A 27820-nucleotide genomic window follows, 5' to 3' on the forward strand; every position below is an offset into this window, starting at 1 on the left:
CCAGGCTTCTATCGAGAGGATAGAGCTTTAACTCTTCATGTCCCAGGGGAGAATGACTCCTTTGTGTAATTTTAAATTTTGCAATGGCTTGTTTACTGATGGGAAGTCATAAATACCAAATGTTATTCATAGATTGCTACAACCCTAGAAGCTGATGTGTCTTCAGAGTTACACAGAGGACATGAGACAGACAGCACGTGGGAAAACCGTCCTTTCTTTCTCAACGGGCTTCAGCTGTCTTTACATGTCAGTTTTAAGCCTCCAGAGTCAGCGGCACTTTATATGGGAGCAATCAGTACTTCTGTAAAACTTTTCGATGGGTTTTTATTGTTTTTCTTCTGGAAGGTTCAACATGAATTGGGCAGAGATATACAGCATAACCATAGTTTAGTGATACGGTTGTCACATTAGACCTTTTGTTGATTATATGAACAATCTGGATTAAGCTACTCCAAGGTTCATTTAATCAGTCCTCCCTCTCATAGAGCAGATAGCTAGACAGACAGAGAAGACAGGTAGATGTCAAATAAATGCCCGCTCTCTAAAAGTACTTCTCCAATTCCAGTGAAGACTCAGCTACAACCGAGTGGCACCTTTATGAGACTGATGATTTTAAAATCAAAGAAGATGGAAATGTACGTTAAATGCTGTGGCACTGGACCAGAGCGGAACATAAGCTGTTCCTTCCCCCATGACAGAGGCATGAAGCTGGGGAAAACGCAGGCATTCACCTTGACACGGAATGGGTCTTGGGAATGTCTACTTCTGGGACGAACTGGAACAAGAAGGGTTAAATGCCCACATGTTCTCTCACCAGCCTTGCTCCCTGCCACATTCCAAAGGGATAGGGCTCAGTGACAAGACAGCCCAGTACCTAAAATGAAGAGGGAGGGTTCTCGAATTAATTAACTGGAAATGAGTCTTGTCAATGTTTTGGAAAGGCAGAGGGGTGAAAAGAGATTGCTAGAATTAATCACAGTGAGAAACTAATTCAACTGCCTGCCAGCGTTCAGGAAACCCGATGAGAAGAGGAATATAAAGGATGATGCTGACTTGCCGTCTGAAGAGACACACAGAGTCCAAGCAGACATCCAAGTGTTTTCAAAGGGATTGCCCTCCAAGAGACTGGTTTATTATCTGCTGTCGCAGGAAGGTACAATATATTACTTAAATGCACATTCTATCCAGGGGGACAAAGGCAAACCACGCAGTTACATGAAAGCGAAGAAACAAGAGACCGCTTAATGACTTTCACTTTTAGCTTATACACATTAAATTCTACTACCTAAAAGATTCATAAGTTCCCAAATTTGTACTTATACATCTTCAAACACTTGCGATTTCACATACTGCAGAAGATGAAAAATCCATGAAACAGACCCCAAAAATTCGAGTATTTGAATGCAGTTCATTCACTAAGAAGAAAAAAAGAAACAAAATCACAGATGTAACAAATCTACTCAGAAGATTCATCAGAAAAAGCGGGGAAAACCCAGAACTTTGGTCAGTGATCATAAATAAGAGAAACCTGAAACAATTCATGCACTATCATTCAAGGAGTTTTCTGTTTTTAAAACTACAGTGAACGTTAAGTGTCTTCTCCAAAGAAAATCTAATTCCTATGAATAACTTGCTTTTAGATGACGTATAAATTTTGATATGCTTTTTATATTTTGCACCTAGGATGAGTTAAAAATTTTATCTCTTTTAAGAAAATGGCAGCATACAGCCAGAACAAAAAATTGTTCACAGCTGTATTTAGGACTTTCCTTGGTAAATCACTTTAGAAGGCACAATTCTCCCACCCATATTCTTACAAAAAGCCTCCTGCTTGAGGCAATGGGGAAGTGGGAACAGCTTTCTACAAACCAAAGGGGAAGGACAGTTCCCTTGAAGGTACTTACTGGCTTAGGGGTGTCTCTAGTAGATTTCAGGATCAGCTTTTCGCCCTTCTTTTCAACTTCAAAACCCATTTGTTTAAGGAGGGATGGGTCTGCCAGCCCCTGCTCCTCCATCTTCGCAATCACATCTTGGTTTTGGCTGTTGTCTTCGGTAAGGTTTCGGATGGCATATATCACCCACTGGGTCAGAACTGCAGCCAGAGTGAAGGAATTTGCCAACATACTTTCCTGTTTGATAACTTCACATAAGATTATCAGGAAAAAGGAGTAGAGGAGCACAGACACACAGAAAATCCAGTATCAATGAACAAGTTTTTCTTGAGGATGCATTCTCTGAATATGCATCTAAAGTGCAAACACACCCAAAAGCGGCAACACATGCATATGCACATATACATCCAGCATGTATGTGTGATGTCCAGCCACTGGCACCCAGAGATTTACTCAGTATTTGCTGAATGAATGAACAAGGAGCAAAGACTTAGAGTAGCTCAAACTGAAGTTTATGAACCCAGGAACACACACAGGCAAACGTGCATGCGTGCACACACACATTCCTTTGTTGAATAATTATGTTACTGACTCACAGGGAAAGAATAAGAGAAGCACTAAAGAATCAGTCACAAAGATGTCAGGTTAGAATCAGGGAAGCCATCATCCTGTCTAATATAAAGAAGAATTGTTTCCTAGGAGTCTCTGTGGAATTTCCCGCATTCAGGATTCTAAAGATGAAGCTGGAAGGCCTTTGAAGGATTTGCTGTGTTTGGTTTGAATACTCAGGCTCCTGAAAGCATCGGGGCTCACTGTGCCCAGGCGCTCACCTGGCACGTTCCACTTGGCAGGAGACCAGAGACACCTACAAAGACTGAGCTAGCAATGCCACATTACTGACCAGGACGTCTGATTTAGTCACCAAGCGCTGTGTAAGCCTCATGCAGGCATTCAACTGCTACTCTTTGCAGCTGTATGAAGGACTGTACAAAAATGACCGCAGGGCCAGTCTTCAGCGGTTGGATGCAGGGACATATATAGGAGACAGCCAAGGAAGGATGTGTCCCTACCGGGCCTGGCACCCTGATCCGGGGGAACAACAAAAACCCGAGGGTGGAATAAAGACTTTTCCAAAGAAAGAGGCCTCCCCGCCCATGAGCAGATGGAGGCATCAAGACAAACGAGTCCTGTCCCCTGAGGATTACCAGATGCTTCCCATTCTTGCAGTGCCAATGCCAGAAGCGGGGGTGTCAGTGTCCCCTACAGCTAAAGAGCGAAGCCTTCTGATCCAGACCTGGACACCCCTGTGTGATGCTGTGGACCAGTTCTGAGACATTTCTAGCTCCCCCAACACGGCACGGGAGCACAGGGAGCACTTCGACAATCACAAAGCCGGTGCTCTTTCTTGTAGTATCTGGGAAAGCAAATGAGCCCAACAGTTTCTCTCCCTACTTCAACAGCCTCAAAAGAAAACAGTAAAAATCACTGTCCACTGAAGTCAGACAATGGAAACGTACTAAATATGGGCAGTTGTATGCTCAGGAAGTGTTTTCTGGGCTTTAAAAAGGTTACTCCATCTTAGTCCCTCCAGTACTCACCTGGTGAGCTGGCAATCCTGACAAGCCCGCTTGACTCCCCATGGGCCTCAGGATCCTCTCTGCTTCCCCACTCAGAGCACTTAGGCTCCCAGCCTGCGTCTCCCAGCTCCTGCACCGGAGACAGAACCTATTCCAATATTCAAATGCATAAAACCCAAATTTGAATGACCCCCTCTTTCCCACAATCACTGAACCCCCACTTTGTGCCAGAATAGAGAATAAAGATAATGAGCCCAGGTATCAAGCACTCCCAACACATTCATGAATTTCTCAACAATGAATTATTTGCTGCAATGAATTTCACACCCAGGATGACACTGTCAATATACAAATTCATTTTCTCACTTTTTATAGGAAAAAGAGGCAGTGATTATGAGGAGAACTGACTCAAGGAGCAAGAAATGTGTAAGACTGGGGAATTTTTGTTCGTAAGTATAACTCTCTAATGGTAAATGAAAGCAGCACAACATTTCTTGTATCTGAAAAGTCCTGGTTATTCACTTAAATATAATTAAAGTAGGAAAGCTGAAATTCCCAAGAATGCATTCAGAGCTCCTGAGATCAGAGGGGTGGCTGGCTCAGAAACTGAAGAGTCTGGTGCCAGCACCGTCACTGCCAGCAGCAAACACAGGATGTCTCTGAAGGAAAGGGACTGTGGAAGTGCTCCACTCCAGGGCACACACACGAGACCCTGCCAGACAGCCACTACCAACCTCTCCTGCCAGGCACCCTCACCCCTCAGGCTCTGGCAGTGTCGCAATGCTGGCCTCACCTCTTTGCACACACAAATCCCTGACCTGGGATGTGCTTCCCCTCACTGCTGCTTCCTTTCTCATGGGGCACACTTAGCCTTCGAGACTCAGCCAAGCATTACCGAAAGCCAGAAGCCTTCCCTGTCTTAGCTACCCCTTGACATCTGCTTTAATTAGGTGCACCTGCTGTATGTTTCCAAAGCATTCTCTCTCTCAACAGTTCTCATCACACTGCACTATATTTACTTGTTTCTGAGTCTGTGAGCTCCTTGAGGGCAGGAGCCCCATCTAATTGACCTCTGTATCCTAGCAGCGAGTCTAGTTCCCAGCACAAAGTGGATCTTCAATACACATTTGTTGAAATTGTGTCTCCAGGCCGGGCGCGGTGGCTCATGCCTGTAATCCCAGCACTTTGGGAGGCCGAGGCGGGTGGATCACAAGGTCAAGAGATCGAGACCATCCTGGCCAACATGGTGAAGCCCTGTCTCTACTAAATACAAAATAAATTAGCCAGGCAAGGTGGCACATGCCTGTAATCCCAGCTACTTGGGAGGCTGAGACAGGAGAATCGTTGGAACCCAGGAGGCGGAGGTTGCTGTGAGCTGAGAATGCGCCACGGCACTCCAGCCTGGGCAACAAGAGCAAAACTCCGTCTCAAAAAAAAAAAAAAGAAATTGTGTCTTCAATGCCTAGGCTCAAGCAATCCTCTTGCCTCAGCCTCCTGAATAGCTGCGACTACAGCCACCGAGCCCAGCCTTATTGAAATTGTGTAAGCTATGACTGTCTGTATTTCTGTATGCCCTAATGCACTGTGAACCTCTTGCAACAAGACCAACAGTACTCACTTCTCTGGGCTCTGTCCCTAGCGTGGTGCCAGGAAATATTTGCTAAGTGCACAAATGCAAGCATGCGACCTCCTGCTCCCCACGGGGTGGGCCATGGCAGCACTGCAGCAACCCACAGGCTGTGTTTCTGCCTCCTGTTCTTGGTGTGCTTTCCCGACCCAGGGCTTTTCAGGGCTTGAGAGATTAGATGAAAGCAAACCAATATAAACGTAACCCAGGCAAGGAGGCTGGACTGGGCAAATAAAAGGTCAAAGACAACAAAACACCAGAGCGCCCACGTGGATGGGATCAGAGTGGATTTTAATCACGTTTGTCTCGGGGTTGCAGGCAACATTTCTGTCACATTTTGTGACAATACTGTTATCGTGGTACTTTAATAGCAAGCCCCACTCCCCCGAAGTGTCTGGTAGGTAATTTCTGTAGAATACAAACATACACAATGCCTACTTTATATATAAGGCGAAAGGAGCACTGAAGGAATGAGACTGGAGAAAAGCCCTTTTGGGAATGAAGGGCTGCCAGGTGACTCCCTCAAACAGGGGCACAGCTCACAGCTGGGGTGATGGGTCCTGCTCAGCTCCCGGCAGCCTCCGGCTCAGGAACAAAATGTGACAGTCAAGTATTTCACAAGGAGCAGATTCTTGGCGTAGCCACTGACCTGACAAACTAACAGAAAATGCATCAAAGCCCAAAGCAGAAAAAGCCTTTTTGTCTTCTTCCAAAATTAGTATCCAAAATGCAAAAACATGTAAGTCAAGGAAGTGTGAAAGGCTGAGAAGAAATATGGCCACAAGAGCACTCTGGAGTCAACTCCCTTTCAGTGCCTTGAAATTCAGAAATAACAACCATGCCAATAATAGCAAAGCTCAACACTTTTATTGAAACGTGCATTTAGCACTGTCAGGTATTTTAAGCGAAATCCGTCTTTCCTTTCTGTGTAAGGAGGACTTTATGAGGGGATCCCTATGCATTCTTCTTAGGCGGATGCGAACTTTGCCCCACTGCCACCTCGAAGTGAGCACCAACATTTTGGGGTTTGTGTTGTCTATCTATAAATCAAATACCACACAAACCTCCTCTAATCTGTTCCTATTTCCAGTGAGAACATTTTAGCAGGGCTGTCTTGGGTTTTGGACTTAATAACAATTACAAAATCAATTGTTCATAGTTGTTTCTTTCACTACATTTGAGTTGAAAATAAAAGCCTTATAAACTATAGCCCTAGGAACCGTGTCTGGTCCGCAGCCCTGGGTCATGAATATGCATGCCTCTCCTTGTTAGGAGTGCAGCCTCTGCAGACCTAGACAGTCTGAAGTGTCACGGGAGAGATTAAAGCAAGTCTCAGTTAATATTCACATTGCCCTCTTGTTCCCTCTCTAAAGGGACGGAGAGAAAGAAAGCGTAGGGGAGAAAATTAAACATCTTCTAAAGTCTCTAATCCTACCAACATCTGAAGTGCTTTATTGTCTGCTTGGCTTTAAAAAGAGCTTCTAACGTTTCCATAGCTACTACAAATAGAAGGCATGAGCCTGTTTGTTGCAAAACTGCCTTGAAAGAACCCTGCAATCAGCACTAGAGCGGGACTTAATAGTGCTGGCCAGCTCTTCAGCAGGGAACTCTGGGGTCTTGACCCAGGCCACCAAGACCACAGTGGCAGGAAAGCACCTTGTACTGCTGAATGGCCAAGGCAGCACTGCACTGGGCCTCAGCTGGTTCAACACAGGGCTCAGCACCGAACTGGGTGGCCTTGTACCAGCAAGGTGAACAGATATTAGCAGGGGAGAAGAACACGGGCTGGGAAACCACGTGATTCAGAAAAACAAACCACGGTGAGGGTATTAACGACTGGCAGATCGACGTGCCAAGCTCACTTTTAAAGTACCGTCAGGGGAGCCGAAATGTTAAACTGGAATTTGATGAGACAGATTCCAACAGACTAAACTCTTCTTCCAGCTACTGAAATCTGTGCTACCCAAAGTCCTGTACGTCATTAAATGTAGGCCCCGGGGCAAGAGGATCTCTGTTCTGGTCACGGCTCTGTCGGTGCTGAGAAGACTGTGAAGAACAGGAGTCAGCCAGTGGTGGCCCGTGCTTTCTAAGACAGCAAACTACAAATGGTTTTAATACATTTAGATGATTGGGAAAAAATCAAAAGAATACTGATTTGTGACACATGAAAATTATTGGAAATTCAGATTTCAGTATCCGTAAAGCACGCAGCCACGCCCCATTCTCGCCTGTGTCCACGGCTGCTGTGGCACTGCAAGGGCAGGGTAGAGCAGCTGCGGAGGGGCGCCGTGGACTGCAGAGCCTAAATACCTACGCTGTGGCCCTTACAGAAAAGGCGTGCCAACTTCTGGCCCAGAACCAGTGAGTATTTGTTGAATTAATAAGTAAATAAACCTTTAAAAGTACTGGCATTGAAAAAACATGCAATATGTAAATTTAAATGATTTAAATATGTTCAAAGACTTTTTATGATGTTCTGACATACACGGACTTTGTACTGAATATCTGGAATACATGTAATGTCTGTATTTCGTTTTTGCATCCAGGATTTATATTTTAAAACTATTTTTAGATAACAAACCCACAAAGGCGAGGGATTTATGTACTGCAAGGCTTTGCAAAGGGCGCTGTGGAGCAGGGAGGGGCGCACGATCAGAAGCTTTCCCAGAGCTGGCCTGCACAGAGGACGGCCTCCACGAAGGCTTTTAAAAACCTGTGCAATTAGCTGCCCTGTTAGAAAAAGGTTTTCCTGGATGAAGATGTTTCATATATCCCTTGTCACATCTAAACAAACGTCTTCTTGGACCATGGTGGCAGTTTAGTTTTAAAACTGTTCTCAAAATGCGTTTTATTGCAAAAAACCAACATACTTTAAAATATGCCAACTTCTGTCAGCCAAAGAGGAAACCAAGCAAGAGTGTGGCCCTGAAAAGGCAACCCCTCACCCCATCACACCCCAGTGCATCCCCAGCGGGGAATTCCTCACTGACCTTGGCCCTGAGAACTTTCTTCCAGAGAGAGGTAAAGAGACATTTCCCAAAGTGCTGCCCAGGGACCCCCACGCTTCCTGGAGTTTCATGGGACTTGTGCTCCCTGTTGGGACCACCTCCAAGAAGAAAAGGTCCTGCTCGCAGGGTGCTGGAGAGTAAGGCAGGGGCGGAGACAGGGAGGCGGCCAGACACCACGGAGGTCCTGCGGCAGAGACACGTCTGAAGACCCCCTGACTTTGCAGGATGCCACAAGGTTTTCAGAGCAAGCTCAATGTCAAGAGGCATTTTCATTGCTTCCTGAAGTTCATTTTACTTCCACCTTCATCTGTGACGATCCTCTTTCGTTCTCAACTCTCTTTGGTGTCTGTCATTCCTCCCGCTGCATGCTCTTCTCATTCAGAAAATTAAAGTCGAATTTATGGTGCAGATTCGACACAACATCTCCCTGAATGACGCTGGAAACTGTGTGTACAATTCCCACCGCAAGCCACCCATTTTGGTGCCCTCTGCCTTCTCTAAATTGTTGGTCTATCTGGTATCTAATTTCCCTCTGAGTTTTTACACTGGAATCTGAGGGAACATCTGTGCTTCAAATGTTTCCATGCAGTGCTGTACATTCTATGTTCTATGTTCTGTAGCCTGTTATGCCTTAATAGCATTTAAAAATAAAAGCTAAAATCATGAGTATGTACACCTTCTAATTTACCAATTAATGGCTGATTGCTAATACTGAAAAGTGTTAAATAGTAAAAGAAGGCAGAGAAAAACAAATAATTGTCAGATTTCTAAATTACAGGTTACAATCTGCAGATACAGAATAACATCTGCATTTCATACACACCACAAGAAGGAAGTTTCAGTCTTTCCTGAGGGGAAAAGCCATCTCAGAAACACTCCTGCACTGAAAGCTGAGGCTGCTTCTCGGCTTCTGGGCCGTGAGGGAAATCCAAGATTCCCTTAGTAGGAAGTGGTACAAAGGCACCAAACACAGGTGGGTTCTGACAGAACTACGTTTCACACTTCTGTCCACTCGAGAGATCTTACCTCTGTGCATAACCCAAATCAGCACTTTATCAAAGATGCTGAAGCTGAGGCTGCATTCACTGTCCTTGCTTTGCACAATGTACTTTCCACAAATTGTAAAGGGAGAGCGAGACAGATGTTCCTGGCTTCACAGGCCTCCTCTCTGCTGCCTGACCTCTCTCTACGAGACTCACACTTCCTCCACTGCATCCCGTGGGCCTGAGCGAAGGGCCGTGGCACCAGTGCGCCCTCCAGGCCTTGCTGGGCGTGTGCTCTCCCTCCCTCACACCCCAGATGTGAAAGTTCAAGCACCCACGCCAGGCCAAGCGGGACCCGTGGGCCCCGTGGGCCCGTCCATCTGGCAGTGAAGTCATGGGAAGATGACCTGTGCCACGCACAATCACTGCACACAACTGCCCACTCCAAAAGCATCTGTGGCCAATGGAGGGCCGCACTCACAGGTACCTTACATTCATGGGGTTTTGGTGGTGAGGGATCCTGTGGCAATGAAACTAATTTTGTACATGACATGTTCTGGGGTCACTTTACTAACCACGTCAAAGCGGAGCGTGGTACGCAGCATCACACCAGGTTTCAGGGTCAGAGACAACCAATACCACTTCTAACTTAAACCACACGAAAGGGCTGTGGGGCCATGAAGTAGTTCCAGTTGGATTTGGGGCCGCACTCCAATGTCACATCTGAGACTCGGAAGGAGCCGCTGCACGCAGCATGGTTAGCAGAGTGCCTGGCACACCCATGCACACCGCAGACAGGCCACAGTGCTCGAGCTCTGACTCCAGAGAATGTGTGCTCACCGTGTGCTCAGACTCCTATCTAACTGGTCCTCGTAGCTCCTGGCAATAGTACGAGTGTTTAAAAGACTTGCCCGTTGGTGCTTGGCTTTTATCTACTTATGAGGGGGTGGCTCCCAGAGTTCTGTCAGATCTGGGCTGTAAGGGAGGGGGGATTTAATAAATGCACGTGGATACACAGCTACGATGCAATGTCAGCCTTCATGATGCAGGAGACACTTGTGGAGGAGTGGTATTCTGGGGACAATAATAAACTTCTAAAGAAAACAACAGTGCTCAGTGTCCCCATACACAACCGGGGACGCAGCCAGTAGCACACCGGCAGAGGTTCGCTGCCCAGATGGTGGCAGGGGAGGCCCTGATGACAGGGGATTTATGAATGGGAGTCAATGAAAACACAGTAGAAACGGGAAGTGCCAGGCCTCGCCTGCCAGGTAAAGAGGATGTTTATCAAGTACCTGGTGCTCTTTGGGATCAGTGATCAGATAACAAGCTGGCCCCAGTGAATTTCTGTTCCTGGAGCACACTGCCACTCTCAGTGTAAGCGAAGATCTGTACATGTAAGTGTCTCTCATGTAAGCCAAGACTGAAAATGGGACTGCCAGTTACCTTCATAAAATGGTAACACAAGTAAAACTAGCAAAGGTAATAGCAGCAGTTGTCACATTCCAGGACACAGGATGTGCCAGGGGCTGCTCTATGGTGAAACTATTCAGTCCTTTCAAGCTCTCTAAGAGGTAGATGTTCTACTGTCCTCATTCCACTGATGGGAAAACTAAGACACATGGAGGTGAACGTGGCCAAGGACCCGCCATTTGACGTGTTCGAGGTCCATCTGGAAACAGGCCGTCGGGCTCCCGTGTCTGCTCCCCTGACCGCAATAAATAAACGCTCATGACCAGTCCACCCAAAGACCCCTGAAGGGCAGAGCAGTTCTTCTGGGATGCTGTGACTGCACATTTCTGAGCTATACCTGCAAACCATACAAGGATGTACTTCATGTATCACAAAAGCTAACAGAAGGTAGGTTTTGTGACACATGAAATAACATCCCTTTCTCTTCAAAGAAATCCCAATGGCAGTCAGAGTAACTATCTCTGTAAAATACCTTTAGAACTAGCTAATAAGCTAACAATTCAAAATGAAATAAAAATTTGGAGCAGAAAAAGTAAACCCACCTGAATTATAAGACATTGGTGTTGGTCTAGCACTGCTGATATTTCAAAATTAATGAAGTACAGCCAAGGGTCAAAAATAGTTCTGGGTTACAAAGGGTTAAATGAAGACCATGAACAGGGTGGAGCTTCTGGTGATTTTAGAACAGGCAAGACACAACAGGCCCCAAGGGGTCAGGGAGCGCTCTGACGCCGACACACCAGAATCTCAGCATCTGGTAGCGCTTGCTCCAATAGCACTGGTTACCATGGCCGTCCTGACCCCGCCTCCCCCGCCACCTCCAGCAGCTCCCAGGAAGTCAGTGGTCAAGGGTGGGGAGGGCTTGCAGGGTGAACAGGCACAGATACCAGATGCGTGCGCTTCCCAAGGACTCCACTGTGCTGCAGTCAACACAGGAGGGAGGTTCTCACTTCATGCCGTCTGCTTCCACTTCTAACAGTAGTAAGTGACTCAAGAGTTACCTGCAGTCTGATTGATTTCTTTCAAAAAGGAGACCTCTGATTCTCATTTATCCTCATCACGGGAGGAGCATTACTATATCCATTTAAAGTCAGGACAACCTTCAGCAGAAATGTATAATGCAAAACTAACAGGAACACTTTAGACTATTCACAAGCCAAGTGGTCTCAGTTGGCTTGTAAGAGACTAAGAGACTAAGTTCTAAAAGTCTTCCCTGGCACATCTCTGAAACATTTCTAAAGTACTGTTTCGGTTTGGGGAGAAAAATCATTCAATTACAGAAAATTAATACTTTAATGCCGTTTTCCTCTTCTCTATAAACAGTACACCTCTTGGTATTTAGACTGGCACTAGAGCAAGGGATTCAGATATGAACAAAAATCAAACTGTTAATCTTACATCTGAATCTCTCTCAAGAATTTAATCGTGATCTATTCATTCATTTAACAAATATGAAGGCAAAATGCTCAACACTGGTAAGACAACAACAGGATAGTTCAGCCCCTGCCCTTGGGGTGTTTACATTCTAGCACTTGCCGAGGCAGGCCCTAAACCAAAAAGCAAAGCCTGAGAGGGGTGACAGAGCATAACTACAAAAGGACAACTTTGGGGAAGAGGGTGGTTAGGGAAGGCCTCTCTGAGGAATTAGCATGGGAGCTGAAATCAAAGGATGAAAAGAAACCAGACCCCTGGAGAGCTGAGGAAGAGGCTGAGGATGCGAGCAGGCCATGCAAAGCCTCCACATGGAGGAACGCTGATGAGAAAAACCTGTGTGGCTGGGAAGACTGAGTGAGGGAGAACAGACAAAATTAAGTAGAGGTCAGTCAAGGCCAGACCTTTTAGGAATTCTCAAGCCACGGTAAGGAGCTTGTTGTACTGCATTCTAACACAATGAGAACTCGTCGAAAGAGCGAAGTAGAAAAATTAAGCAGCTCTTGTGGGCAGCTGCGTGGAGACTGGATCAAGGGCCAATCAGGAGTCTATAATGGCAAGAGTAAGATTCTGGAATAATACACAGGGAGGTTCAGTTCCCGCTCTGCCATTTTACAAGCCACATGGCTTTGGGCAATCTATACAACTTCACCAAGGCAGTTGTTCTACTTGTAAACTTGGACAGGTCATAGGTACAGATGGCAGGAGGGGTGTCTGCCATGTGCACAACATACTGGGTGCACCTGAGAGCCAAGGGTGCAGTTGAGCTCCAGCACAGGCCCTTGGCAGGTTAGGCCACCACGCTCCTCTATCAGGCATGTGACTTCACATCCCCTCGACAATGAATGGGAGACAAGATGATCTCTCTATGTCAAACAGAAGGTATAGAAAAGAAATCATGTTCTTGGGCCTTGGGGGCTAAAAGTTGAGGTTCAAACTGCATTGCCGTTAGGCTGACAAACAATAGTGGCCCTAGCCAGTTATAAACTATTTGCCTCAATTTCCTCCTCTCTAAAATGAAGATAAAAATACTATTTCATAAGATGGATATAAAAATGAAACAAGATCACAATGCCTGGCATTAAAGAAGCACCCAATGTCAGATACTACTGTTAAACAGACAGAACTGTTTGCTTTTTTTTAAACTGACCCTGAAGAATGATTAATTAGAAAACTATTTTGTGCTCAGGCCCCCGATAAGGATCTGAGAGATACAAGAAAGGTCTAAGGTACGGCTGCTGCCTACATTAATTTTTCTCCAATTCTTTTTTTAACTGTGGTAAAGTACACATAAAGTTTCACATCCTAACCTTACCAAAGAGTACACTTTGATAGTGTTACACGCATTCACAACGTTGTGTATCACATCCAGCTCCGCAACTCCTGTCTTGTAAACTGAAGCTCAGTCCCCATTAACCAGTAATTCCCTTTCTTCCCTCCCCTCACCCCCGGCAAGCACTCTACTTTCTGTCTCCATGATTTTCACTCCTCTAAGTACCTCTTAGAAATAAGCTGACACAGTATGACTTGGCTTACTTCACTAAGCATGAGGTCCTCAGGGTTCATCCACGTTGCAGTGTGTGGCGGAATCGCCTTCCTTTTAAGGCTGAATAATAATATTCCATTAAACGGACACCTGGGTTGCTTCCACCTTTTCGCTATTGCAAATAAATGCTGCTAGGAACATGGTGTACAAATCCCTCTTTGAGACCTTGCTCTCAGTTCTTTTGGGTATATACCCAGAAGTGGAATTGCTAAACCATATATACAGTAATCCTATTTTTAACTTTGAGGACTTGCCAAACTGTTTTTCACAATGGCTGCACCATTTTACATTCCCATCAGTGATGCACCGGAGTTCCAATTTCACCACATTCATACCAAGACTTGTTCTTTTTTTTTCTTGTTTTGGATCGTGGCCATCCTACTGGGTGTGAGCTGGTATCTCATCGTGGTTTTGATTTGCGTTTTCCTCATGATTAGTGATGCTCAGTATATTTTCATGTGCTTCTTGGCCATTTGTACATCTTACTCCAGAAATGTGTATTCAGTCTTTTGTTCATGTTTTAATCAGGTTGTTTTATTAGGTTTTACGAATTCTATACATATTCTAGATATTAGTCCCTTATCAGATAAATATTTTCTCCCATTCTGTGGACTGCATTTTTGCTCTGTTAAATGGGTGTGTTTAGATGTAAAATATTTTAAAATTTTCATGTAGTCCATTTTTTTTTTCCTTTTGCTGCCTGTGCCTTTGGGGTCATGTCTAAGAAATCATTGCCAAATCCAATGTCATGTGAAGCTTTTGTCCTATATTTTCATCTAAGAGTCTTACATTTAATCCATTTCGAGTTAATTTTTGTATATGATGTTAGGTAAGGGCTCAGCTTCATTCTTCTGACCTGGATATCTAGCTTCCTTAGCACCATCTATTGAAAAGACTGCCTTTCTCCATCGAATGGTGTTGTCATCCTTTTCAACAATCATTTGACTACATTTGTGGAGACGTATTTCTGGGTTCTCTATTCTGTCCCACTAGTCCACATATCTGTCTTCATGCCAGTACCACACTGTTTTGATTACTGTAGCTTTATTATAAGTTTATAAATCAGGAAATATGAATATTCCAGCTCTGTTCTTCTTATATATTGTTTTGGCTATTCAATGTCCTGTGAGAATCCACATGAAGTTTAGAATGGGTTTTTCTATTTCTGCAAAATTTCATTGGGATACTGACATGGATTGCATTAAATCTATAATTGCTCTGAGCGGTATTGACATCTTAACAATAGTTTTTCAACACATAAACATGGGATGTGTTCCCATTTATGTCTCCTTTCTTTCAGCAATATTTTATAGTTTTCATACAAGTCTTTCACCTTCTTAATTCCTAAGCATTTTATTATTTTTGAGATTATAAAAGGAATGATTTTGTAATTTCCATTCCAGGTGTTCAGTATTAGTATACAGAGTGCAACTGGTTTTTGTGTGTTGACTTTATATAGTGCTACTTTACTGGATTCATGAAAACATGAGTTTTAATAGTTTTGTGTATGAGGGTGATGGAATTGTCAGGGTTTTCTATAGAACACACCATCTGTGAAAAGATGATTTTACCTCTTCCTCTAACTTGGATGTTCTTTTTCTTGCTTAATTGATTTGGTTAGAACTTCTAGTACAATACTGAATACAAGCGATGAAAGTGGGCATTCTTTCCTTGTTCCCGATTTTAGAGAAGCTTTCAGTCTTTCATCATGGAATATGTTTGCTGTTGATTTTTCATTTCTTGGTTTTTCGTGGCTTTTACTATGTGGAGGTAGTTTCATTTTATTACTAGTTTATTGTTTTTATCATGAAGAGATATGGAATTTTGTCAAATGCTTTTTCTGCATCAATTGAATTGGTCAGGAGTTTCTTTCCCTTCATTCTATTAATGTGTTATATTACGCTGGTCAATTTCAGTATGTTGAACCATCCCTGCATTTCAGGAATAAATTCCACTTGGTCATGGTATATAATTCTTTTAACATGCTGTTGAATTCATATTCATAAGGGACACTGGTCTTTAGTTTTCTTGTAGTGTCTCTGTCTGGCTTCTGTACCAAGGTGATGATGGCTTCATAAAACAAGTGTTCCCTTCTCAATTTCTTCTGGAAAAATTTGAGAAGGATTGGTATTAGTTCCTCTTGAAATGTTCAGTAGAATTCACCAGTGAAGGCATCAGGTTTAGGGCTTTTCTTTGTGAGATTGCTGATTCAACTGCTTTGCTAGTTGATTTTTTTTGTAATTTAGTTATGATAGGTTTTCAGTTTCTAGGAATCTGTCCACTTCATCTACATTATCCACAATGATGGTGTACAACTGTTCACAGTACTTTCTTGCAATCCTTTTTATTTCTGTAGACTCAGTAGTAATGTGCCCACTTTCATTTCTGGTAATTTTAGTCTTCTTTCATCCTTAGTCCACCTAGCTAGAAGGTGGTCAATTTGTCAATCTTTAAAAAAATCAATTTTTGTTTTAAAATTTTTCTCTATTATTTTTCTATCCTCTAGGTTGTTGTATCTCTGCTCTAATTTTTATTATCTTCCTTTTGCTAGATTTGGGTTTACTTTGTCTATGTCTTTTTCTAGTTTCTTGAACTTTCTTATTTTTTAATGTAAGCATGTATAGCTATAAATTTCCCACAGCATTACTTCTGCTGTCTCATAAGTTCTGTTGTCTTCTCACTTGCCTCTATTTTCTTTCTTCTTTTTCTTTTTTTACATTTTTAATAGAGATGGGGTTTCACCAAGTTGCCCAGGCTGGTTTTGAACTCCTGACCTTAATCTGTCCTCCTACTTTGGTCTCCCCAACTGCTGGGATTACAGGTATAAGCCACTGCACCCAGCTGACCTCTAAGTATTTTCTAATTTCCCTTGTGATTTCTTCTTTTATCTACTGGTTAAGAGTATATTCTTTAATTTCCACAAATCTGTGAATATTCCAGTTTTAGTTCTATTTCTGATATCTAACATCATCCAGTTGTGGTCAGAAAAGATACTTTGTATACCTTTTAAAATCTGTGGAGACTTATTTGTTACCTAGTACATGCTCTAACCTGGAAAATGTCCTCGCGCACTTGAGAAGAATGTATATACTGTTGCTGTCAGGTAGCGTGTTCCGTATATGTCTGTTAGACCTAGTTTGTTTATTGTTAAGTCCTCTGTTTCCTTACTTACCTTCTGTCTGGTTCTTCTATCCATTATTAAGGGTAGGGTAATGAAGTCTCCCATCTATTACTGTAGAACTGCCTACTTCTTCCTTCAGTTTTCGCTTCATATATTTTGGCCTGTTATTGGTCTGTGCAAATGTTTATATTTGCTCTTTTTACTGTATCAAACCTGTAATATATTATGTTCTTGTCTCTTGCAACCTTTGATTTAAACTCTATTCTGTCTGATATTAGTCACGTCTGCTCTTTCTTACTATTTCCTTATGCTATCTTTTCCTATCTTACTTCAACCCATTTGCGTCTTTGGATCTAAACTAAATCATTTGTAGACAGCACAGTTAGATGATGTGTATTTTTATCCATTCTGTTAGTCTCTGTCCTTTGATTATAGTTCAACCCATTTACATTTACATATTCACTGAGAAGGGCTTATTTTTGTCATTTTGCTATTGGTTCCCATATATGCCTTATAGCTTATTTCTTGCATTACTGTCTTCTTTCTAGTTGATTTTTTGTATTAAAATGTTTAAGTTCCTTTTTCATTTCCTTATGTGTATATTCCATGGCCTTTTGTGTGTGTGTGTGTGTGTGTGTGTGGTTACCATGGGGATTACATTTAATAAAGTTATAATACTCTAATTCTAATTTATACCAGTTTCACTTCAATAACTTCCAAAGATGCTGCTCTGTTTACTCCTCTCGGTTAACACTAAAAAAGTTATATCCTTAAATGTTGTATACCCCAAAATATAAACTAGCAATCCTTTTATAAGATATTAGTCTCTTAAAATATTTAGAAAATGTGAAGTTACAAACTAGCTTGTATATTGCTCATGAATTTATCTCTTTTGGGATGTTTATTTCTTCATATAGCATCAAGTTATTGTCTGTTGTCTTCTCATTTCACCCTGCAGGATTACCTTGAGATTTCTTGCAAGACAGGTCTAGTGGTAACAAACTCCATCAGCTTTTGTTCATCTGTGAATGCCTTAATTTATCCCTCATGTTTGAAGGACAATTTGGACAAAGGACTTTTAGCTGACAGATTTTTCTTTCAGCACTTTGAACATATTGGCCCACTGCCCTCTAGCCTCCGAAGTTTCTAATGAGAAAACTGCTGATAACCCTATGGATTATCTCTTGCATGTGATGGGCTGCTTCTTCCTTGCCAGTTTCAAGATTCTCCTTATCTCTGTCTTTAAAAACTCTGATTACAATGTGTCTCTGTGTAGGTCTCCTTGAGTTCATCTTATTTGGAGTTCACTGAGCTTCCTGGACGTATATATTCATAACTTCCATCCAATGTGAAAAGCTTTCAGCCCTTATTTCTTCAGATACCCTCTCTGCCCCTCGTTTCCTTGTTTCCCACATGCGTATGCTGGCTGGCTTGATGGTGCCCCACATATCCCTCAGGCTCTGTTCGCTTTTCTGGAATCATTTTTCTTTCTGCTTGATGGACTTAATGTTTGCCATAGTCCTATCTTCCTTCTGCCTGCTCAAACCTTTCTTTGAATCCTCCTAGTAAATTTATTTCAGGTATAAATTTACCTGAAATTCTCTAAGCTCCAGAATTTCTCTTTAACTTCAGGTCTTCTCTTTGTTGACATTTCATTTTGTCCATATTGGGCTTTTTGTTTTGATTTAGAGACAAGGTCGGCTCTGTTGCCCAGGCTAGAGCATACTGGCACAATCTCAGCTCACTGCAACCTCCACCTCCTGGGCTCAAGACATCCGCCCACCTCAGCCTCCTAAGTAGCTGAGACTACACGTGCACACCACCACACCTGGTTAATTTTTGTATTTTTTGTAGAGATGAGGTCTTGCCACAATACCAGGCTGGTCTCAAACTCCTGAGCTCAAGCAATCTGCCTACCTTGGCCTTCCAAGGTGCTGGGATTACAGGTGTGAGCCACTGAGCCTAGGTGTGTCCATATATTGTTTTACTGATTTTCTACACACGTTCCTTTAATTCCTTGGGCATCTTTAGTAAGACATGTGTTTTAAAATATCGTAGATGAATCCAAGAATGGTTTCTGTTTGTTTCATTCCCCCTCCCCTTGAATGGGCCTACTTTTCCTATTTCTTATATATGCCTTATGACTGTTTTTCAAATGAGACATCTGACCCTAATAATGTGGTAACTCTAGGATTCAGACTCTAAGTTGAAGTGTTTACTACTTTTGTTACTGTCCATTATTACCATTTCTGAATTGTTGTAGGCTTTCTCTATGCCAAAGATAAGCCTGAGGTGTAAATTTAAGACCTTCTCAGGTCTTCTCTGAGCCTATGCTATTCCCTGGGTATCCATGGTAACTTTCTAATTTCCCTGTATAATACAGTTGTTTTTCAATGTCCTAGTATTTAATGCCTGGTTCCCAAAAGATGCAAAGGAAAAATAAAGCGAAGGGTGTTAGCCTTTTAAATTCCCAGAAAGCCACTTCAGCCAGAGGTGGAAGGACCTGCAACAATAATGGTCTCCGCCCCTTTGCCTGTACCTCTGTGATCAAAAGTTAAAATCAGTCATCACAGCACTGACCCCGGATACTTGCAGGACAGGGTCCTTCTTGCCTACCCTACTGGGCGCCCACAAGCTGTTTGCAAGATGCTCTAGGAACAGTGTACAGATGTCTGCCATAGGCTTGGGGATGGAAGAGGAATAGCTGCCCCTGTGCTAGAGCTGAAATTGACTGAAGTTAACTGCACTTTGCCATTCAAGTCTTCTCGTGGACACTGTAAGACTTCAATGGACTCCAGTTTACCAAACAGTTACATCAGATTCAGTACAAATGCTGTCTAGGTGAAAAGACAGAGTCCAGGAACCCCCCACTCCATGAATTTCCCTGAGCCGTCTCCCACACAATCTGTTATTACTGTTGCTGTTATAAGGTATTTATCTTGATGTTAACAGACAGGTTACGGATCCTGGGGATCACAGAAAAAGCTAGAGCACATTACCTCTGTCCACAGATAAAAACCTCTATCAATTCAGTTATCAATACCATTTGTTTTCTGGCTGCCACCATACACCCATGGATATGGGATGTTTCATGCATTTTGTAAGTCATTGTAGCACCTGATGCCACTTGAAGATTTCATTAAATATGACATGATTCTTAGAGTTTCATTTTCCCTTTACCAATTTTCAGCTAAGAAATGGAAAGTAAAGACAGTCACTATGGAAGGGGGAGGGAGCAGAGATGGTGCCTATGTTTACTCTAAGTATCAATTCAGTGCCTCCAGGACTTAGAGGCAGAGAAATAAACACATAATTACAAAGTACTGTAAAAGCTACAAGGTTACATTACAGGATAAGGTGAAAGAATAAAAAGGGGGCCTTAAGAGTTGGGATCATGAAAGACTTATCTTAAATAAACCACATTTAAATTAAACTGAAAGGTGAGTAGGAGCTGGCCAAAGATAGAAAGGAGAGGACTCCAGTCAGAGGAACAGTATGTGCAGGTTTGTGAGGGGCAGGGGCAGGGGCAGGGTGGGATAGGAGAGGGTGGGATAGTAGGAGACGAAGACCAGAGTGCTGGAAGGGAAAACAGGAAGGGCTGACTACACTCAGCAGGTAAGAGCGTGGGAAAGGCAAAGGAAGGTAGAAAGGTAAGTCCCTGCTCCAGAACTTACTGCATACCCACTATGCCACTATGTGCCAGGGACTGCCAAAACAGAACAAAACAAAAAAGTGAACGTGATGTGCTTTGCTCTCAAGGAGCTCACCAAGAAGTACAAGTGACAGACCCAGCGAGGGCACGTCACAACATGCTGAGGGCACAGAGTCTCCCAGGTGACCCGAGCGCCTGCCCCAAGCCTAGTATGTGGTATGCCCACCCACCACACTGAAACCTTCAGAGAGCAGACAGTGTCTCTTTTGTGATCAACCCTTATATTCCTAACAGCTAGGACAGAGTGCAGCATATAACGTAGCAGCTACTCGATAAATACTGCTGAATAAAGGAATGAACGCAACGACAAAGCAATTGACTGAATCCAGCAACATATAAGAAGAAGAATATATGAAAGGTTAACATTCGAAATCTGCCCTAACAGATACCAAGATCATAAAGTCACAGTGAATAAAATAGTATCAGGGCAGGGATAGAGAAAGAGACCACCATACTGAGCAGAGAACAGAGCACAGGAAAAAGATGCCTGTTGGACAATGATTTACAACAAGAGCCATGGGTGAAAGGAAGGTTTTTAAATACGGAAACAACTGCATAACCACAAGGAGAAATTTAAAAAAAAAAAAAAAAAAAAAAAGAATCTCTATTGTACACCGCAAATAAGAATTACAATTCGATAGATTACAAATCTAGGTAGAAGACAAAACTGTAAAGCCTTTAGAATACTTTTATGACCTCAGACTCTTCTATAAGACACAAAATTCACTAACCGTAGAAGGACTGATAAATTTGACATTAAAATTGGAAATGTTTATTCCTCAAAGCACCACAGAAGTCAGAACAGAAGTTAGGTCTGGGGATTAACAGTGAGGGAGATGGGACACTCCAGAAGCCTTCTAGGGAGAAGGGCATGTTCTGTATTTCCATCTGGGTGATGCTTACATCGGTGTATCGTATGACAAGATGTATGCTTAAAACTTTTGCAGTTTACTACATGTAAGTTATACCTCAATGAAATAATAAGACACCATGAGGAAAGTAAGAACAAAGGTGGATGGGAGACACTATTTCAACACATACAACTGAACAAATCATTTTAATCCTGGATATAGAAAAAGTTCTTAAGAATCAGTTTTTAAAACATCTAACATAATTATGGGCAAAAAATCTGAACAAACTCTTCATAACACAGGAAATCCAAATAGCCAAAAATCACAAAAATGTTTATTAATATTACAGAAATTCAGCCAGGCACTGTGGCTCACGCTTGCAATCCCAGCACGTTGGGAGGCCAAGGCAGGCTGATCACCTGAGGTCAAGAGTTCAAGACCAGCTTGGCCAACATTGTGAAACTCCATCTCTATAAACATAGAAAAATAAGCTAGGTGTGGTGGTGGGCACCTATAATCCCAGCCACTCAAGAGGCTGAGGCAGAAGAATCGCCTGAACCTGGGAGGCGGAGGTTGCAGTGAGCCGAGATCACGCCACTGCACTCCAGCCTGGGAGACAGATAGCAAGGCTCCATCTCAGGAAAAAAAAAAAAAAGAAAAAGAAATTCAAATAAAATCACAACTTAGTATACTCATCAGAACTGCAAATATTAAAAGTCTGACTGCATCAAGTGTTGGCAAGAAGACAGAGTGAAGGTAACTTTCATATACTGCTGATGGAAAACTGGCACCAGTACTCTGAAGAGTCTGGCATCATCTAGAATAAAGATATACAAGCCCTAAAACCCAGAAATCCTATGCCACAAAAAACACCCATAGTATGTGTAGCAGGACACATACACTGAACCAAGATGTCCACAGCAATAACTGCAACAATCCTGGAGTGAAAATATGACAAATGTCCACCAACAGAAGGCAAAAATGTGAAACTTTCTTGCAATGAAGTGCTACACAACAGAACACACACAACAATTCTGGCACATCTCCCCATCATGATTTTGAAAAAAAGCATGCAAGCTATGATTCCATTTATATGAATTTCACAGATGGCCAACCTACCGGACATCGTTTAGACACACTCTGGAGCTGACGCTAAGGATGAGCAGGGAAGGCCTGGCACCGGTCAGGCCAGTGGAAGACTGGATGGATTCCTCAGGGAAGGCTGGCAGTGTTTTTGCCTCTTGACCTGTTGGTGGAGTGCTGGTAGGGGGATGTCTGCTTTATAATTCTTTGCCAAGTGTATACATATATATTGGTTTCACTTTTCAGTACGCATGTTACATTTCAAAAGAAACACAAGAAGTTTTTAAAAAACTAGGATGACTGAACTGAGACCTGGAGTGTGAGGGGAAGTTGGCAAATGCAGTTCACAGGTTCCATCAGGTACACAGCACCAAGAAACACAGCACCCGAACACCAAACCCCCAAAACTATCCCTAACTCTGTGGGCTGCACTGTTGTGGTGACTCGAAAACGTCACCCACGATGTGCAGCACCTTCCCAGCTCAGGTGCCTGACTTGCTGTGAGGTCCCTTTCCCACATCAGAAACTCATCAGGGGGAGGAGGCTGGGGTCTTTCACAATCATCATTTTCTTCTTAAAAACCCATTAGGATTTCCTGGTGCTTCCTAATTATGCCTGGTGGAACATCCGTGCTAGATTGGTTTGTTTTTTAAAGAGATGGATCTCACTATGTTGCCCAGGCTGCTCTCAAACTCCCAGGCTCAAGTGATCCTCCTGCGTCAGCCTCTGAGTAGCTGAGATAACAGGTGTGAGCCACTGTGCCTGGCAATTGTTCTCATTTCCACAAGTGCTTTAGGAGAGAAACACGAAGGAAGTAGTTTTGATTCTGATATATTTTGACTTCTCTCATAAAACTTAGAAGATGTTTTGACTTTTCTTCAGGCTTTTCCTGTCTTCAGGAAGTGCACATCGCTATCTGAATCTGACAGTCATCATTCTCTTAGCTTCTAGGAGAACGTTAAGGTTAGACCGTTTCCAGAGATGAAGACGAGAGTCTCTTGTAAAAGAAGGCTTGTCATACTCATGTGAAAAATCTCAAAGGCAAGGATGGGTCCTTGTGGTCAAAACTCAATCTATTTCTATTCGTGCTTTTCCCTGGCTTCTGTCCACCAATGAGGCTCTTTCACGGCATAGGGCCTGTTTTCAGCCATGTTCAGTTAACCCTGAAGAAAAGGTCTGTCCATTCCCCAAGAAGCCTTTCCCAACAGCTCCCAAAAACCAACCACCATTGTTGGGATGGCCGGGGTACACAAACCACCCTGGCAATGCCCGTGGCCACGGGGTCCAACATCTTTTGTCTTGACCTCAATGAAGATTTTAAGACTAAAGAATGGTAAGAGTTGAAAAGATGAGCGCATCTAAAAGTTAGCTGTATTTTTATACTTTCTCCCAATGAAGGGATAATGTGAATCCATAAAACCCCAAGGATTAGAAAGCCCAAAGCAGCCAGAGGCTTCCCTTTCCCTGCAGCCACCCATCTCACTCCACAGGAAGCAGTCAACTCCAGGCAGAAAAGCAGACCTCTGAATTCCCTCCAAGTTTCTCAGAGTCCAAATCGCTTATCGGAAGAAACACAAACGAGACCTGCAGGTTGGGTCAGAGCCTCTGAGCAGGCCGGGCTTCCTTCTGCCAGCTCTTAGCGTTCTGTCCTGTGTTACTATGGCCCGTTTCTCCAACCAGACGGTGATCAGAGCTTGTATCTTCCTTGGCTGGGTGATCCCACTGTAACATGGCCTTTCCATTTCCTGGACAAGGAAGTAAGTGCCTGCTTACAAATCCCTGTGGAGATCTTCCTTCAAACAATCCTTCACAGAATCCAACAGGCCCAAGAAGTTTGTGTTTTTTAATGTGATGGTCCTGGAATAACTGGTACAGAGAATTAACACTTCCTGATAGGAATGATAATCTCAAAACAGCCCAGGAGTTACAGTGCCACAGTGAAGCCAGGCTGTCCGCTACTCTGCACGCTGCAAAACTCCTAGTGTGCTGACGTGGCTTTAGCTTCTAGCCCGTGATTCTGGAGATGTTAAGAAAAGGAGGGGCACAAAACGAAAAGCTACGCAGACAAAATCTGAAGCGCAACTTGGAATACTTACTTGTACAGTCTCATTTTAACACAGTTGGGACTACCTGCCAAAACACGTCAGTGAGGAAAGGAAGTCCCTTTTCTGAACGCGTATGCATTCCAGCATGTCCTTCTCCTCCAACTTCCAGCTTCTTGCCCTGGGAGCCTGTTGTGGGAATACTAGGAGAGTTGGCTGAAACAGGTCCTCCTCACTCCTTCACTGGGGATGGATCTGTTTGAATGGTCACTCCTGCATCTGGGTAGTGGAGGCAGCTGGAGGTGGTGGGCTACTCTTACTGGTCTGGGCTGGGAATAGCATCAACTCATCTCACAGTCCTGCCCCCTGCAGGACTCCTTCACTCACACAGGGTCCTGGGAGGCCTCCACTCACCTGTGAAATCACCTTCAGTGTGTGCACCTGTTTGTCTTCGTTGATCTGGTTTATGCAAATAAATCACACTAGTTGAGGGTGGGAGAATTACCATACAACTTAAAAAAAAAAATTAAGGCCAGGCGCAGTGGTTCATGCCTGTAATCCCAGCACTTTGGGAGCCAAGGCGGGAGGATCACTTGAGGTCAGGAGGAGTTAGAAACCAGCCTGGCCAACATGGTGAAACCCCGTATCTACTAAAAATACAAAAATTAGTCAGGCATTTTGATACGTGCCTATAAACCCAGCTACTCGGGAGGCTGAGGCATGAGAATCACGAACCTGGGAGGCGCAGGTTTCGATGAGCCAAGATTGCATTACTGCACTCCAGCCTGGGTGACTGAACAAGACTCAAGTCTCACAAAAAAATCCCAAAACACAAAACAGACAAAAACAAATCAATGGGACACCATATCAAAAGATTATTTCTCAAGAACAAAACAGCACTAATGGATTTTCAGTAACTGAACAATGAACAGATAGTGCTCACCAGCTGCTTAATCCTGACAATGCAGAAACAAGCAGGAGAGAGGCCTCCCCTCCAGAGGAAGGCTGGCTGGCGTTGGCAACATGTCCCAGCCATTCACCACATCAAAAAAACGTCCGGATGGGCAAAGTGAGATAGTAAAGAAGAGACACATTGCTCTGTGAACACAGAGCAGGTGCTCCCTGGCACGGAAATTTGTTGCTGTCTTTTACAAACCACACTGAGCCTAGCCAGCTGTGCCATCTCAAGGTGTTTAAGACACTTCCCTGAGCAGCCTCCTTCTGGCTGCTGTTTGGCAGGCCCAATACTAGGCTACACTCTCCACCAAGAAGAGTACAGAACAGAGCACGTTTCTACGTTTATTCTAAGATTCCTGCATTCCCAAAGATAAGGCACTACCGTCCAGAATTTCCCAAATGGAAGCTCCAAAAAACACCTGCAACTAATAAAGACTCCCATGAGGTTCTGCCAGCCAGAACACCTGCTTTACACAGGCTTTCCCACATTTTATTAAAAGAAGGCTTCTCCCATATTCCTGTTACCTGTTAGATACTACGGACAGAATATGCTTTGGAGCACATTTTGGAAACAGTCCCCTGGGTCCACAGAGTCCAATGTCGGGAATGCTCTCAGGGTGGGGGAGCAAGACGACGCAGTTCCTGCCTGGGATATACTTTCCTGGGGGGAAAGGTTACATATCTGGACATTCAGGGAAAGGCAGAGAAACCCACCCCAACCATAACACACCAAGCGGAGGCCCTCAGTTCACTGAAGGGGTCTAGGAAGAACTCTGAGAGGAAGACATACATAATCCGTCTACAAGGAGGGAAGAGTGGGAAATGGGAGAGGTATCTGCTTCCCAAGAAGCTACTATCTCAGTGCTCAGCACTCTCCTCTGACTATGATCTAAGATCAAAACAGGGTGGTGATTTTTTTTTTTTTTTTTGAGACACAGTCTTGCTGCAATGCCCAGGCTGGAGTGCAAGGGCACAATAGCTCATGATAACCTGCACCTCCTGGTTCAAGCAATTCTCCTGCCTCAGCCTCCCAAGCAGTTGGGACTACAAGTACATGCCACCACACCTGGCTTTTTTTTTTTTTTTTTTTTTTAGTAGAGACAGGGTTTCACCTTATTGGCTAGGCTGGTCTCAAACTCCCGACCTCAAGTGACCCATCCATCTCAGCCTCCCAAAGAGCTGGAATTACAGGCATGAGCCACCATGTCCAGCCAGTGAATTTTAATGAGTGGTTACTATGTGCTAGATGCTCAGTAGGATTAATGAAAGATTTTGTATCCAACACAGATGTGTAGTCACCTGTCCCTCAAGGAATTACAATGGAAAAAAACAGTGACATTAATCCTTCACATGAATGAAGGACCTGTGTGGAGTTTAGATGGCTGCATTGGGACCAAAGCCTTGGAGTCTCCGAGAGAAAGTGGGGCTTATACCCTAGCCATCAAACACAAGCTGGGAGAGCTTAGACCAGCTACTGTAACTTTCTGAGCTTTCATTTTCTCCCTTGTAAAATGGAAACAAGTTTTCCCAACAAAGATGACTGTTTCAGTGACGTCATGAAAGGCGGAGGGGAGAAGGAAGGAAAGGAAGGAGGGGGGGATAATGTGAAAACAAAAAAAATAACCCAAAGAGAACTATTCTGAAAATGTAGTACAGGATTTGGCATACAGAAAGCATTCAATAAATGATTTAAACAATTTTAATAAGAGTGCAGCAGTACGTCCTACCTGCACTGCTCACCTCAGGTAAGTTCTTTCATATGCGTACCTCCATGTGACTCCCAGAGGAAGACTTCAGACAGGTCCAGCACCCTCCTCCCCTGCCAATCCCTACACTTCTACCCCACATAACTATTATTGTGACTTCCATTACCATAGATGAATCCTGCTCCTGAACTTCATGTAGACAAATTGTACGGTACATGGTCTTTTGGAATCTGGGTTCTTTCACTCAGTATAAGGCTAGTATCACTCCTCTTTACTGCTGTATAGTATTCCACGACATGAACACACCACAATTAAACTCCCTCTCCTACCACTGCACATCTGGGTTACTTCCACTTTGGGGCTCTGAAGAATAAGGCTGCTGTGAGCACTCCTGCACGTCTCCTAATGCAGCAGTCCCCAGTCTTTTTGGCACCAGGGACTGGTTTCATGGAAGACAATTTTTCCTTGATGGGTTGGGGGGAGTGTGGTTTCAGATGAAAGTGTTCCACCTCAAATCATCAGGCATTATTAGGAGCATGCAACCTAGACCCCTCACATGTGCAAGTTCACAATAGGGTTAACGCTTCTATGAGAATCTAATGCTGTCACTGATCTGACAGGAGACAGAGCGCAAGTGGTGATGCTCGCTCACCTCCTGCTGATCTGATGGGAGACGGAGCTCGGGTGGTGATGCTCACTCATCTGCTGATCTGAAGGGAGACGGAGCTCAGGTGGTGATGCTCGCTCACCTCGTGCTGATCTGATGGGCGATGGAGCTCAGGTGGTGATGCTCGCTCATCTGCTGATCTGA

At 43.7% G+C, this 27820-nt stretch overlaps 1 protein-coding gene across 6 annotated transcripts in view; it reads right to left on the minus strand.

Annotated features, from left to right (window-relative positions):
• Positions 1-310: 310 nt before the first annotated feature.
• Positions 311-27820, minus strand: part of ATXN10 (ataxin 10) — a 174567-nt gene continuing 147057 nt past the window's right edge. For all 6 annotated transcript variants that reach the window (XM_035273342.3, XM_035273336.3, XM_035273323.3 and 3 more), the window contains 2 exons: positions 1905-2092; positions 311-1415 (listed from right to left, as the gene is read on the minus strand). In XM_035273342.3, coding sequence (XP_035129233.1) covers positions 1413-1415; positions 1905-2092 — 191 coding nt within the window. In that variant the 3' untranslated portion in view covers positions 311-1412. The remainder of the gene's footprint in view (positions 1416-1904; positions 2093-27820) is intronic.

This window comes from Callithrix jacchus, chromosome 1 (assembly GCF_049354715.1).
Source record: "Callithrix jacchus isolate 240 chromosome 1, calJac240_pri, whole genome shotgun sequence".
NCBI classification, from domain to species: Eukaryota; Metazoa; Chordata; class Mammalia; order Primates; family Cebidae; genus Callithrix; species Callithrix jacchus.